This window comes from Vulpes vulpes, chromosome X, assembly GCF_048418805.1.
Source record: "Vulpes vulpes isolate BD-2025 chromosome X, VulVul3, whole genome shotgun sequence".
Classification (NCBI taxonomy): Eukaryota; Metazoa; Chordata; class Mammalia; order Carnivora; family Canidae; genus Vulpes; species Vulpes vulpes.
Window position 1 is genome coordinate 58569750 of NC_132796.1, and position 15764 is coordinate 58585513.

General features: G+C 33.7%; 1 protein-coding gene across 3 annotated transcripts in view; it reads right to left on the reverse strand.

Annotated features, from left to right (window-relative positions):
- The window catches only part of BRWD3 (bromodomain and WD repeat domain containing 3), a 193504-nt gene that overhangs the window by 10074 nt on the left and 167666 nt on the right, over positions 1-15764 (reverse strand). For all 3 annotated transcript variants that reach the window (XM_025988640.2, XM_072744418.1, XM_072744419.1), the window contains 7 exons: positions 15637-15693; positions 14376-14516; positions 13408-13479; positions 10645-10797; positions 9472-9635; positions 8797-8894; positions 8105-8263 (listed from right to left, as the gene is read on the reverse strand). In XM_025988640.2, coding sequence (XP_025844425.1) covers positions 8105-8263; positions 8797-8894; positions 9472-9635; positions 10645-10797; positions 13408-13479; positions 14376-14516; positions 15637-15693 — 844 coding nt within the window. The remainder of the gene's footprint in view (positions 1-8104; positions 8264-8796; positions 8895-9471; positions 9636-10644; positions 10798-13407; positions 13480-14375; positions 14517-15636; positions 15694-15764) is intronic.

Below are 15764 nucleotides of genomic sequence, written 5' to 3' on the forward strand. Positions count from 1 at the left end.
TATGCTGCCTATAAGAGACTGATTTTAGACCTAAAAACACCAGCAGTTGAAAGTGAGTGGATGGGGAAACATTTATCACACAAATGCATGTCAACAGAAAAGCAGGGTAGCAGTACTTATATCAGATAAACTAGATTGTAAAACAAAGACTGTAACAAGAAATGAAGAAGGTTATTATATCATAATAAAAGGAACAATATAACAAGAAGTAACAAATGAAAATATTCATGCACTAACATGGGATTACCCAAATATATAAAACAATGAATAACAAACATAAGGAAATTAATAACAACACAATAATAGTAGGGGACATAAACACTTCACTTATATCAATGGACAGATCATGTAAATAGAAAATCAAGAAGGAAACAATGCCTTTGAGGAGTGCCACACTGATTCAGATGGAGTTAAACAAATATATTAAAAATATTTCATCTTAAAACAGTAGAATATACAATCTTTTCAAGTGCAGATGGAGCATTCTCCAGAATAGATCACATCCTACATCATAAATCAGACCTCAACAAAAATATTGAGATCATCCATGTACCTTTTATGAATACATTGCTATGAAACTTGAAGTCAAGCACAAACAAAATCTGGAATGACCACAAATACATGGAAGATAAGTACCCTGCTACTAAACAATGAATGGGTCAACTAGGAAATTAAAAAGACATTTAAAAAATGAAAATAAATGAACATGAAAACATAAAAGCAAAACATCTGAGATGCAGCAGAAAGCAATCCTAAGAGGGAAGTATAAAACAGTAAAAGCCTACCTCAGGAGGCAAGAAAAATCTCAAAGAAACAACTTAATCTTACACCTAAATGAATTAGAAAAAGAATAAATGAAGCTTAAAATCAGAAAAAGGAAGGAAATATTAAAGTTTAGAACAGAATTAGATGATATAGAAACAAAGAAAATAATGTAAAAGATCAATGAGATCAGGAGCTGGTTCTTTGATAAAATTGATAAAATTGGTAGGCAGACCTATCAAAAGGAAAGAAGAAAGGGCCCAAATAAAATCACAAATTAGAGAGGAGAAATAACAACCAACACCACAGAAATACAACTGTCCGAAAACATTATGAAGAACCATAGTTCAACAAATAGGACAATCTGAAAGAAATGGATAAATTCCTAGAAACATATACACTACCAAAACTGAACAAAAAGAAATAGAAAACCTCAACAGAACAATAACTAGCAAAGAAATTGAATCAGTAATAAAAAATCTCCCAACAAACAACAGTCCAAGACCAAATAGCTTCATAGGGGACTTCTATGAAACATTCAGAGAAGAGTTAATACTTATTCTTCTCAATCTATTCCAAAAAAGAGAAAAGGAAAGAAAACTTTCAAATACATTCTATGATACCAGCATAATCCCGATTCTATAACCAGATGAAGACTGTACCAAAAAAAGAGAACAACAGGCCAATATTGTTGATGAATATGGATGCAAAAATTCTCAACAAAATAGTAACAAGCCAAATACAACAATAACACAATCATTCACCATGATCAATGGAATTTATTCCTGGATTGCAAGAGTGGTTCAATATTTGCAAATCAATCAATGTTATATATGACATTAGTAAAGGAAAGGATAAGAACCATATGATTATCAAAATTTATGCAGAAATGGTATTTAACAAAGTACAGCATCTATTCATGATAAAAACACTCAATGAAGTAGGTTTAGAGGGAATATACCTCAACATAATAAAGACAATATATGAAAAACCCACAGTTACTAATATCCTCAATGGGGAAAATCTGAGAGCTTTTCCTCTAAGGTCAGGAACAGGACAAAGACATCCACTCTCACTATGACTATTTAACATATTACTGGAAGAAGTACAACTTTCACTATTTGCAGATGACATGATACTAAACCCAAAAGACTCCACCAAAAAACTGTGAGAACTGATAAACAAATTCAGTAAAATTGCAGGATACTGAATCAATGTAGGGAAATCTTTTGCATTTCTCTACACCAATAATGAAGTAACAGAAAAATTATGAAAATGATCCCTTTAATAATTGCACCTTAACTATGATACTTAGGTATAAATCTAATCAAATAGTTGAAAGGCCTGTGATGTGAAAACTATACATCATGATGAAAGAAATTAAAGATGACACAAAGAAATGGAAAGGCATTCCATGCTCATGGGACAGAAGAAGAACAAATACTATTAAGATGTCTCTATTACCCAAAGCAATTTAGACATTAAGGTAGTCTCTATTAAAATATCAACAATATTTTTCACAGAGCTAGAACAAAAAATACTAAAATTTCTACTGAACCTCAAAAGTCCCTGAATAGGCAAAGCAATCCTGAAAAACAAAAGCAAAGCAGGAGGCATCACAGTTCTGGGATACAAGTTACATTACAAAGCTGTAATGATGAAAAAAGTATGGTACTGGCACAAAAATAGACACACATTAGCGGAACATAAGAGAGAACCAGGAAATGAACCTACAATTATATAGTCAATCTGGCAGCCATCAGCAAGCCAGGAAGAGAGTTCTGACCAGATATCCTGCTGGCACCTTGATCTTGGACTTTGAATCTACAGAACTGTGAGGAAATAAATGTTTGCTGTACATATAATGAAAAAGTACTCAACATCTCAAATCATCAGAAAAATGCAAATCAAAACCTCAATGAGATATAACTTCTCACCTATCACAATGGCTAAAATCAACGACACAAGAAACAACAGGTGTTGGCAAGGATGTGGAGTAAGAGGAACCCTCTTACACTGTTTGTGGGAATGCAAACTGGTGGAGCCATGCTAAAAAACAACATGTAGGTTCCTCAAAAAATTAAAAAAATAGAACTATCCTATGATCTAGCCATTGCACTACTAGGTATTTACCCAAAGAATACCAAGATATTAATTCAAAGGGATACATTCACTCTTACATTTATTGCAGCACTATTTACAATAGTCAAATTATAGAAAGAGCCCAACTGCCCATTGATAAATGGATGTCCACTCTCCCCACTTTTATTCAACACAGTACTTGAAGTATCAGACACAGCAGAAAACAAAATTCATCCAAATAGGGAAGGAAAATGGGGAAGACTGGGTGGCTCAGCAGTTGAATGCCTGCCTTTGGCCCAGGGCATGATCCTGGAGTACCAGGATCGAGTCCCACATTGGGCTCCCTGCATGGAGCCTGCTTCTCCTTCTGCCTATGTCTCTGACTCTCTCTCTCTCTCTCTCTCTCTCTCTCTCTCTCTCTCATGAATAAATAAATTAAAAAAAATAAAAAAAAACAAATAGGAAAGGAAGAAATAAAACTTTCAATATTTGCTGATGACATGCTACTGTACAGAGAAAGCCTGAAAGACTTCACCAATAATAGCCCAAAAAACAAAAAAAGCAAACAAACAAAACCTGCTGGAACTGATAAATTTAGTAAAGTCACAGGAGAAAAACCTCAATGTACAGAAATCTGGTTCATTTCTATATATCAATAATGAAGCAGCAGAAAGAGAAATTAAGAAAAAAATCCCATTTACAATTACAACAAAAATAATAAGACTCCTAGGAATAAACCTAACCAAAGAGGTGAAAGACCTGAACTCTGAAAACTACAAAACACTGATGAAAGTAATTGAGGATGACACAAAGAAATGGAAAGATATTCCATGCTCATGGACCGGAAGAACAAATATTGTCAAAATGTCTGTATCACCTAAAGCAGTCTACAAATTTAATAGTAATCCCAGATCAAAATACCAACAGGCATTTTTACAGAACTAGAACAAACAATCCTAAAATTTGTACAGAACAACAAAGACCACAAATAGCCAAAGTAATCTTGAAAAAGAAAAAAAAGCAATGCTGGAGTCATTGCAATTAGAGATTTCAAGGTACATTACAAAGCTCTAGTGCTCAAAATAGTATGGTATTGGCACAAAAATAAGACATATAGAACAATGGAACAGAATACAAAAGCCAGAAATAATCCTACAACTATATAGTCAATTAATCTTTAACAAAGTAGGGATCCCTGGGTGGCGCAGTGGTTTAGCGCCTGCCTTTGGCCCAGGGCGCAATCCTGGAGACCTGGGATCAAATCCCACGTCGGGCTCCCAGTGCATGGAGCCTGCTTCTCCCTCTGCCTATGTCTCTGCCTCTCTCTCTCTCTCTCTGTGTGTGTGTAACTATCATAAATAAAAAAAAATCTTTAACAAAGTAGGAAAGAATATCCAATGGGAAAAAATGTCCTCAACAACTGGTGTTGGAAAACTGGATAGCAACATGCAAATGAGTGAAAGTGGGTCACTCCCTTAAAACATACATAAAAATAAATTCAAAATGGATTAAAGATCTAAATGTGAGATCAAAACCATGAACGTCCTACAAGAGAACACAGGCATTAACCTTTTTGACGTTGGTTGTAGCAACTTCTTACTATATATGTCCCCGGAGTCAAGGGAAACATAAGCAAAAAGAAATCATTGGGACATCATAATTAGAAACTTCTGCATAGTGAAGGAAATAACCAACAAAACTACAAGACAACTTCCTGAATGGGGAAGGTATTTGTAAGTGACATATCCAGTTAAGGGTTAGTATCCAAAATATATAAAGAACTTACAAAACTCAATACCCCAAAATGAATAATCCAATTAAAAATGGGCAGAAGATATGAAAAGACAATTTCTTTAAGGAAGACATCCAGATAGCCAAGAGACACATGAAAAGATGTTCATCAACACTTACTGTGAGGTAAATGCAAATCAAAACTATAATGAGATAACACATCATACCTGTCAGAATTTCTAAACTCACCAACACAAGAAACACAGGTGTTGGCAAAGTTGTGGAGAAAATGGAACCCTCTTGCACTGTTGAATGCAATCTAGTATAGCCATTGTATAATACATTATGGTTCCTTGAAAAGTTAGAAATAGAACTACTGTATGATCCAGCAGTCACACCACTGGGTATTTACCCAAAGAATACAAAACATTAATACAAAGGTATATATGCACCCCTATGCTTATAGAAGCATTATCAACAATAGCTAAGATATGTAAGAAGCCCAAGTATCCACTGAATAATGAATGGATAAAGAAGATGTGGGGTGTGTGTGTGTGTGTGTGTGTATACACATACACCCCAGTGGAATATTATTCAGCCATAAAAGGAATGAAATCTTGCCATTTGCAACAACATGGATGGAGCAGAGAGTAATATGCTAAGTGAAATATGTTAGAGAAAGTCAAATACCATATGACTCACTCATATGTTGAATTTAAGAAACAAAACAAATGAGCAAAGGGAAGAAAAGAGAGAGAAATCAAGAAACACTCTTAATTACAGAGAACTGATGATTACCAGGGGAGGGGGGGGGTGAGGGGATGGTTAAATAGGTGATGGGGATTAAGGAGTACATGTGTCATGATGAGTACCAGGTGATGTATGTAATTGTTAAATCACATATTGTGCACCTGAAACTAATATAACAGTGCATGTTAACTAATTGGCATTAAAATAATTTTTAAGAAAAGACAGGACCCATTGTGGCTGTGGGCATGATACCACATGTCTATGTCCTATTTCTTCCATCCTCCATCCACACCCTGCACCAGTACCTGTCATCTTTCCCAGGCCTCATGCACAGTGCCCCTGAGGGAAGAAATACAGAACATGGGAAATGTCTGATGTACATGGTCTTGTAATGGTCTTTCTGTACACTCACCTTGTTTTATAGGAATAAATATTACTGGCTAAGTTTTCTTTCTTTGGAAAAAAAACAAGAGATAACAATTGTTGACAAGGATGTGGAGAAAAGGGAAAATTAGTACAGCCATTATGGAAATATTTAGGGGGTTCCTCAACGAATTAAAAATACAACTATCATTTGATACAGTAACCTCATTTCTGGATATATATCCAAAGTAACTGAAATCAGGGTCTTCAGAAATATCTATACACTCTATATCTCTATATCTCTATATCTATCTATCTATCATCTATTTATTCACTGTGGCATTAGTCACAATAGCCAAGATATGGAAATAATCTATGTCTTTCTTCAGGTGAATGTAAAAATATATGTACATGCATGTGCACACACACTCACAACCCATAATGGAGTATTACTCAGCTTTTAGAAAGGAAGGGAATCTTGCCATTTGTGACATGTTAGGAGCTTGGAAGACATTATGCTAAGCAAAATGAGCAAGGCAGAGCAAGAGAAATATTGCATGATGTCACATATAGATAATCAAAAAGAGTCATACGAAACAGAGAGTAGGATGGTGGCTGCTAGGGGCTGGGAACAGAGGAATTGGGGAGGTACTTGTCAAAGTGTATAAAAGATTCAGTTATTCAGAATGAGTAAGTTCTAGGTATCTTTTTTTTAAGTTCTAGGTATCTAATATACATCATGGTGATTATAGTTAACAATACTGTATTGTACACTTGAAATTTGTTGAAAGGAAAGATTTTAACTCTTAACACACACAGGGTGACAATGTAGAGGTGATGGATATGTTATAATTAGTTTGTGGTAACCATTTCATAATGTTTATATATATCAAAATAAGTTGTATACTTTAAATATATATAATATTTTATGTCAGTGATATCTCAATAAAGTTTCTAAAAACAAATACCTGCTGTTGAAGCCACCTAGTCTGTGGTATCATAATGTAACAGTCCAAGCTGACTAATTAGCCTACTTGGCTGACAAGTAGGCTAGAGACTAAGGTGATAGCAATAAACTGTAGACAAAGGATTTAACTGGTATTAAAGAGTTTTAGAATTCATAAAACTTAGCAACTAACTGGATATGAAGGGTAAAATAAGTGTCTAAGAGCACTGCAAGAGTTTAAGTTGGGTGACTAAGAAGATGGTGGTAGCATTAACTAAAATAGTGAGTGTAGAAACAGAAATATGCTCGAGACAGAAAGATGGATGATAAGCACTCAAGGAAATTATCTTAGGAAGTACTTGGAAATGAGACTGGTACAATAAAGAGATGTTAGGGCTAGATACGTGAATTTGGAGAGTCATTAACATAAAGATGATTGATATAGTTATTAGATTATTTGTAGAAGACTAAAACAAAACAAAACAAATAAATCAGGAAACCTGTGGGAAACTCTGCAAAGAGGAGGTAAGTACAGACAAAGAAAAAGAGAAAATGTAGAAATATAGAAAAAACAGAGATGTAGGATAATCAGGAAAGAAGCCTGGCATTAGTGTTCCCAGAAGGGATATTTAATAGTATGTAAAGATAGAGAAAATCAAGGAGACAGGGACTAAGAAAAGAACACTGGTTGGTTATTAAGAGAAAAAGTGATTTTATGGAGAACAGCTTTTGGAGAGTGGTGCAGTCAGAAGCCAGACAATAAAGTATAAAGGAGTTTTCAGATGGAAAGAAAAAAGAAGCAAGAAATATAAGCTCTTCTTTCTCATCATTTGATAGTGAAAGGGAAGGAAAAAAAGAGAAGAAAGTGGCATGAGTAGGCAATATGCAGCATGATCAGAGAAGTGAATAAAGATACAAACTGGGAAAAATAAAGGCACTAATTATTTTAAAGTAATCAAATGTTTCAATATTTTTCACATAACTAATATAAATTATACCTTTAGAAAGTCCATTTTTAAGTCATTTGATAGTTCAACAACAGAAATGCTACTTAATCCTTCATTAAAATTTACACAAAATAAAAATATATTTCATATATTAAAGTATACTAATAACAAAGGAAAAAAATTCCAAAATTATCTTTAGATAGGTTTTAGATTTTTAAGGGTTATCTCAATTTTAAAAAAGGATTTGGTTTGAAATATATCTTCATTTAGTTTTTCCTATTTATTGCATATTTTATTTTAAAAGACTAAAATATATTTTGAACTAGTTATTGGATTCTGCTTATGGCCTGTTTCCTGGTTGTGGATATAAAACTCTATCTTATTCAAATTTGACAACATTAAAATCGTCATTAACTATAAAGGCATGCTAATTTTTACTACCCAAATACATCAGCTTTAAAATGATTCAGCTGCCGTCATAAGAAAGCAAAGAATAAATGCCCTGTCCATATTCATTTCCTACCTTGTTTAATTTGTAAAACTCTATTCCGAAATGATTTGGCTTTCCCTGGGTCATGGCTATTTCCACTTCGACTATAACCACTGAAGCTCGATGAAGAAAATGGCCCATCCAGTTCATCATCAAGTAAATATAATGAAAGGCCTTCAGCAGCATCTGAAACTTACATTTAATAAAATTATAATATTAACATAATTATGTTTTTAGGAAAATTATGTTTTCAGGGAAACAAGTTGTTTTAAAACTATATCTCACTCAGTTATCTTACACCAACATCAAAAATATAAGTTCTTTGAAGAGGGGAATATGAATATATTGAGAACAAATGTTTCATCACATTATTAAATTTTTAAGCACAGAATGTCAGAAAAACTTGTCCAAGAAAATCCTCAATTTTCGTCTTTGCAAATATGTTGTAGATAAGTGCTCTGAGACACTATAGAGTTAAAAATTATAGTTACACATTTTTAAAACTAAAAGACTTTAAAATTCATCTAGCCTCAACACTTTCATTTTAAAAGTGAAGAAACTGAATTCTATGGCCTAATGTCTTACCCAGGGTCATGAAGAAGCACTAGGAATAAAAATTTTTCTACATCTAAATCCATTGTTCTTTGTACTATAAATCATGCTGCCTCTTCTACATCCAGTATTAAACTAAAATATAGAACACTGAAAACAAAAGACATATTTACCAGGAGATGAGAAAGGAGAGCTAGTCCTGGCATAAGACACTGAGGTATTCTGGTCATTTTTAGGCAGCAACTTCATTTGTTTCTGCTTCCCTTTGGGACTACAATTTAAAATATATTACAATGAATATTTTTTTTATTAGTGACATATTATGATAGTATGATACAAATTGCTTAAACTGATCTAAGAAATATCTTATAATTTAAGTGAAATGTTTCAAATTGGGAATATGACAAATTAAATTTCAATCATTAAAATTAAAAAAAACCTAGTTTTTGCTACAATAAAATCCATATAAATAAAGCTTTTTTTTTTTTTAATAAAGATGTTACCAACTCCATCTTTACACAGTGCAAGAGTACTTAAAAAATATTTTTGGTCTTTGGATCTTCTCAAAGTATTCAATAAACTTTAAGAAATGAGGTAATATGGAATGCCTGAGTGGCTCAGTGGTTGAGTATCTGCCTTTGGCTCAGGGCATGATCCTGGAGTCCTGGGATCGAATCCCATATCAGGCTCCCTGTGGGGAGCCTGCTCCCTCTGCCTATGTCTCTGCCTCCTTCCCTGTGTCTCTCATGAATAAATAAATAAAAATATTTTTAAAATTCTCACTTAAAAGAAATGAGGTACTATACATAAAATGCCTTAAAACATAAAATTCTACATCAGTGCAATACCTAGGAGCTCTGCTACTAGATAATGAACTGCTGCTGCTTCTTAGACGTTTTCTGTACCGTGGCCTTCTCCTCTTCTGACTCTGCATTCCTGACTTATATTCAGAGATGATATTTTTAATACGACTTTCAAATAAGGCAGATAATCGCAGTGTCATGCTATAGATCTGAAAAGGTAGAAATCAACTATTTTAATCATATAAAATTAAAAGTATAAACATGCCTGGACCAGTAACAACATTACCCTTTTATGACAATATATATATATGCAATTTCATACACTTGAAAAACTCTTCTTAAAGAATTTAAACAAGATATCATTTTCACCTAGAAATTAACAAAGATTCTTAAAAGATCATATCCAATGTTGGGAAGGGTAGGAAAAAGATTCTCATACATTGCCAGTGAGTATTTTAACTGGAACAACATTCTAAAACAACAAATTGCATTATGTACCAAAAATAATAAAAATATATGTATCCTTCCACTAATAATTTTGCTTCTAGGAATTTATCCTAAGTAAATATCAGAGAATTGCACACACAAAATAATTATGTTCAAGGATGTTAAAGATGAAAGCCACACATTATTCATATAAAGTTAAAAAGTAGAAACCACCAAAATCTCTAGCACCAGGGCACTAGTTAAATAACATAAAACAACCATACAGTAGCATACTATGGAGACATTAAAACTGGTTTTTGAAGAGCCATAATGACATGGGAAAATGTTCATAATATATAAGCTGAAAAAAAACTTTCAAAATATGAAACTTCCAGTTTCCAAGAATATTTAAACATATTTAAGTATATATATAGGAAATAAACCAAAAGTGAAAAAATTATGCCTGCAGAAATTAGTGAAAATTCATTTTATATGGGGTGAAAGTAGACAAATATATACCAAGTGAACAACTTACTTAAAAGTTAATCAGACACCAGTGATTACAAAAAAAATATTATTCTTTTGTTCTAAAGATATTTAAGTTCTGACAAAATATGGGGAAAATATCAAACTTCAGTAACCATGTCAGAATTGTAATATATATACTTCTTGAGCAGTTTTAAAACTGGTGAAAGAAAACTACCTGATATATGTGTATATGTGTGTGTGTTTGTGTGTGTGTGTGTATGTAAATGCTTAAGTAATTAATCCACCTAATGTTGTTTTTCATACCCTTGACTTTTTATTAGAGGTATAAGCTTTGGAGTTGCTGAATATTTGGCGAACGTCCTTATAAAATTCCAGAGGACTACCATAATTTCCTGCTTCCAAAGTTTCTTTCACAGTGCTGAAGTCCATAGGAGTGTCTATAACATCTGGATAATCCTACAAAGAAGAATTTATTATTAAATACACAGGCTGGATAACAATACTACATAATATCATGGTACTGAGACTTCTATCACCAATCCACCATGAAATAAACATGCTGCTTTTCAATAGGCCAACTATCTATCCCAATTTAAACAGAGGTCCCTTGGTAGCTCAGGAAAACAGCAGGGGTCGTTGGTACGGTCTTAGCCTTCACTCTGAAATTGATAACCATATGATTCTCTCAAGAGAACAAATTAAAAAATGCACACAAACTGGCTTTATCCCTACAGAGTCCATAATACAGAATTGCATTCTATGCTTAGAGGCTGAAGCAGCCCCCAATTCCCTGGCAAAGTGCTCAATGAAGATAGAAGATGGGACTATTCACATATAATTAAATACTTCCATGTCACAAATTAGCTACGTATTTCCAAGATATTCCCAGCTAGGAGGGCATTCTACCTAAAATGCTAATTGACGGTCGAACTGGCCATGTCTGTGCTTAGCTCCTATATTTTTACTTTTTAATGAATATGACACTTGTCCTTCATTGCAGGTCTGCAATCGCATAAATTCTGAATTAATTTGATTTTGATTAGGAGATGGAGAAGATTCTATCTAAGATATTCCAACCTAAATCTGTCAAGTCCAGTTAAGATATGCCTAAGGTTATCATATTGAATGGCATCTAAAATTTATACTTACATATACCATAACCATCAATAAACAACATTTTAGAGTGAAAACCACAGTTAGTATTAGATCCTTCATCCCATTTAAAATCATTAAGTAACAATCACCACATATCAAAAATGAACTATTGGGACTTAATCAAGATAACAAGCTTCTTCACAGCAAAAGAAACAGTCAACAAAACTCAAAGACAACCTACAGAATGGGAGAAAATATTTGCAAATGACCTATCAGATAAAGGGCTAGTATCTAAGATCTTTAAATAACTTATTAAACTCAACACTCAAGAAATAAACAATCCAATCATGAAATGGGCAAAAGTCATGAACAGAGATTTCATTAAAGAAGACCTACACATGACCAACAAGCACATGAGAAAATGCTCCGCATCACTGGCCATCAGGGAAATACAAATCAAAACCACAATGAGATACCACCTCACACCAGTGAGAATGGGGAAAATTAACAAGACACGAAACAACAAATGTTGGAGAGGATATGAAGAAAGGGGAACCCTCTTGCACTGTTGGTGGGAATGTGAACTGGTGCAGCCACTCTGGAAAACTGTGAGGGGGTTCCTCAAAGAGTTAAAAATAGAGCTATGACCCAGCAGTTGCACTACTGGGGATTTACCCCAAAGATACAGATGCAGTGAAATGCCGGGACACCTACACCCCAATGTTCATAGCAGCAATGTCCACAGTAGCCAAAATGTGGAAGGAGCTTTGGTGTCCATCAAAAGATGAATGGATAAAGAAGATGTGGTATATATACATACAATGGAATATTACTCAGCCATTAGAAATGACAAATACCCACCATTTGCTTCAACATGGATGGAAATGGAGGGAATTATGCTGAGTAAAGTAAGTGAATCAGAGAAGGACACACATTATATGGTTTCATTCGTACGGGGAATATAAAAAATAGTGAAAGGGATTAAAGGGTAGAGAAAATGAGTGGGAGATATCAGTGAGGGTGACAGAACATGAGAGACTCCTAACTCTGGGAAACGAACAAGGGGTAGTGGAAGGGGAGGTGGGCAGGGGGATGGGGTAACTGGGTGACGGGCACTGAGGGGGGCACTTGACGGGATGAGCCCTGGGTGTTATACTGTATGTTGGCAAATCGAACTCCCATAAAAAATATACAAAAAAACCAACAATCACCACATTTCTTTCAAAGAAAATGCCAAAGAGAAGAATGAGCAGAGGAAAAGTATTATAAAAAAAGAGAAAATATTTCTCCAAGTGTAATAAATCATGATTGTTCTTAATCTATCCTTAAAAATACTTCTTGGCTTAAATCATAACAACCAAAAGTATATTCCAACATAGTACAGCTTATGAAACAAAGGTTTTCATAGAGGAGATATGTTGGAACTTGTATAATGTGACTAAAACTCAAAAGACACAGTAAGGTTGCTAAATGAAGTCCCAGTGGGTGCAATCAGCTGCAGTACTTATATATTGTGCAACTGATGTTTTCTACTCTACTACAGTAACTTTATATCTATAGAAACAAATAAACATGCATGCAAATGCCACAAAGAACACATTTGGAAACAGATGTTGATTTAAAAACACAAAAATATAGGAGTGCCTGGGTGGCTCAGTCAGTTAAGCATTTGACTCTTGGTCATGATCTCAGGTCCTGAGATGGAGCCCTGCATTGGACTCCCAACTGAGTCCCCCTCTGCCCCTCCCCCCTGCTCTATCACTCTAAAAAAATAATTCTTTAAAAAACATCCTTAAAAAAGCAAAACCAAAACATAAACAACGAAAAAAAGTCAAAGATAAAAAGAGAGTGAGAAGAGTTGGAAAACAGCTTTACAAATTATGAAATTTTCATTTACATTACAGAAATTTTAAAAGTAAAACAATGCAAAAAACAACCAGTATATGTCTTTCAAGAGACTACTAGGTCTACCTCAGAAAGAGATGGAGCTTGTCTTTCTGGAACAACTGACTCTGAGGATTCACCTTCTTGCTCTTGATGGCCCTATTAGAGTAAAGAGGATATATTGTATTTCCAAACTACTACAACAAAATATCAAGACTTGCAATGCAATTATGGTTTAAAGCTTGAAGTTCCATAAATAGGAATTAGGATTTTACTGACTACTTTAAGATGAAGGATTCTACATTCACTGTTGTCCTCTAGTATGTGAAAAACAAGACTAATTTATTCTACCCAAACTCCCTACAAAATTAGCTTTGTTGAACGTAAGTGTTTTCTGTTTGAGTATTTTTGTCCCCAAGTAAAACCTATGTATGTATTTAGGTTTACTATTTTCAGAGGACGATCTGATGCATTTCTGAAATACCACTATAACTTCTCCAAAAAAAGTTAAGATAGATTTGCTATCTATACTAAATCGTTATTCAACATATAAATAGATATACTCCTGAAAAAAGAATCCTATAATCTAAGTTCTGATGTTTTTACCTTTGATGAAAAGTAATATGGAATATATTGATTACTCTAAGTGATCATATTGGATAATACATTTAGTCATTTAGTAAAAAATTACCAGGAGTGACATAGGTTACTAAGGGTCTCCAGTGAGTAGAAATGTAATAGAAGTTCATAAAATTTATTAAACAAATATTCAAAATGAAGGCAGGAAGGAACTACAAAGATATTTAGATTCAAATTTGGTTCACAACTATGTAATTTACACACAAAATACATGACTGGAATTTCAAAGTCATGATTAATCACACTATGCATTTTCACAATTAAAAGATATACAAAAAAGAAGGAATAGGGAAGAAGGAGGGAGGAGTGGAGGAAGGAAAGAAGGAAAAAAGGGAAAAGTAGCTTGTAACTATATTTTAGCATATACATTTAAGCAAATTACAAATTGGCAATTATTTAAACAAGTGTGTGTTTACTGGGTAAGAAAGATGATCAACTGGCTGTCGAAATGGCTCTGAGTCTTCACGTTCATAAATGAGGCTCAACAGTTCTTTGCATTGTTTTCTCCAAGCATCAGGATTAGACTTTAGAGACTGTCTTCTGCCTCGGCATTTGACCTGTAGATTTTAATAGAATTATATATAAAAACTCTTTCCTTAACTCTTCATTGATTCTCTCCTCTTTTCCTAATGTTAATATATCTATGTAACATAGAGGAGTTGCTATTTAAGTTTCTTAGTTTAGACACCATTCTCCAGGACAAAAAATACATACAATAAAAACTAGACAGTACATTCATGGAAATAGCAAGATTCAAGTATTCTGAATTTTCATTTTAAGAAAATCTGAACCACAAATAAAACCCAGGGAAATACATTTTTTTTCTCCTCTACAAGGTTAATAATCTTAATGCCTTAGTATTTACTGGTAGTTAAGTATACTTGACAATGGCATCATAATTTTCTCAAAATTGACATATAATACATATTTATCTATATATTTATATATTATGTACTTATTGTTTATGCATATATATATATATATATATATATATATATATATATCCTTTGTTGTCATGATACAGTCTAGCCTTTACCATTTGATGCCTATATGATTTCTTTCAGTATTTCAAAGAAAACTTTCCTTATATGAAACAAGTATTTGTCTAATTACCATGGAGGGGAAGTGTACAGAACAGAATAAACATAACAGATCTGAGGCTACTATCTTTATCAGGGCTTGCTTGTAAGGTTAGCCCTTGGCTGGCATTCTGGGTACTTAGCAATTGAACAATTTCCTAAATACAAAGGTGGTTTACTATGCCTATGCTGTTTGTACAATGTGATTTATACTGAACACCTGCTTTTCTTTGCTTTTCCTATGTTTCCTTGCTTTCCAATAAATTCCTTGAGGTCTGAGCCTCTAATCACATATATATTGCTACATTTTCATTGTAGGGGAAGAGTGTGCTCTGTATGGCTCCTCAAAGAATGGAAAGAGCATAAGGAAGCCTGCACATGGATTTCTCTGGACTCTGCCTATATTTATTTCCCTGTGATCCCAGCTGTATATCCTTATTATGTCATTGTAATAAACCTTACCAATGAATCACAAGTATATATGTTGAGTTCTATGAGTCTTTATAGCAATTCTCCAGACAGGTGGAGTTGGTCTTAGGATCCCTGACACAGGAAGCCTGAAAAATTTTCTTCTTAGCAGTTTATTTTATTCACTCACCCTTCTTCCAGATGAAGTACCAGGACCGTCTGAATCTAAATCAACCATCTCTGTATCCTAAAATTAAAAGGGAAGAGTAAGAAAATATGTTATGTTATATTCAAAGTCTTACAAATTTGATAAACATT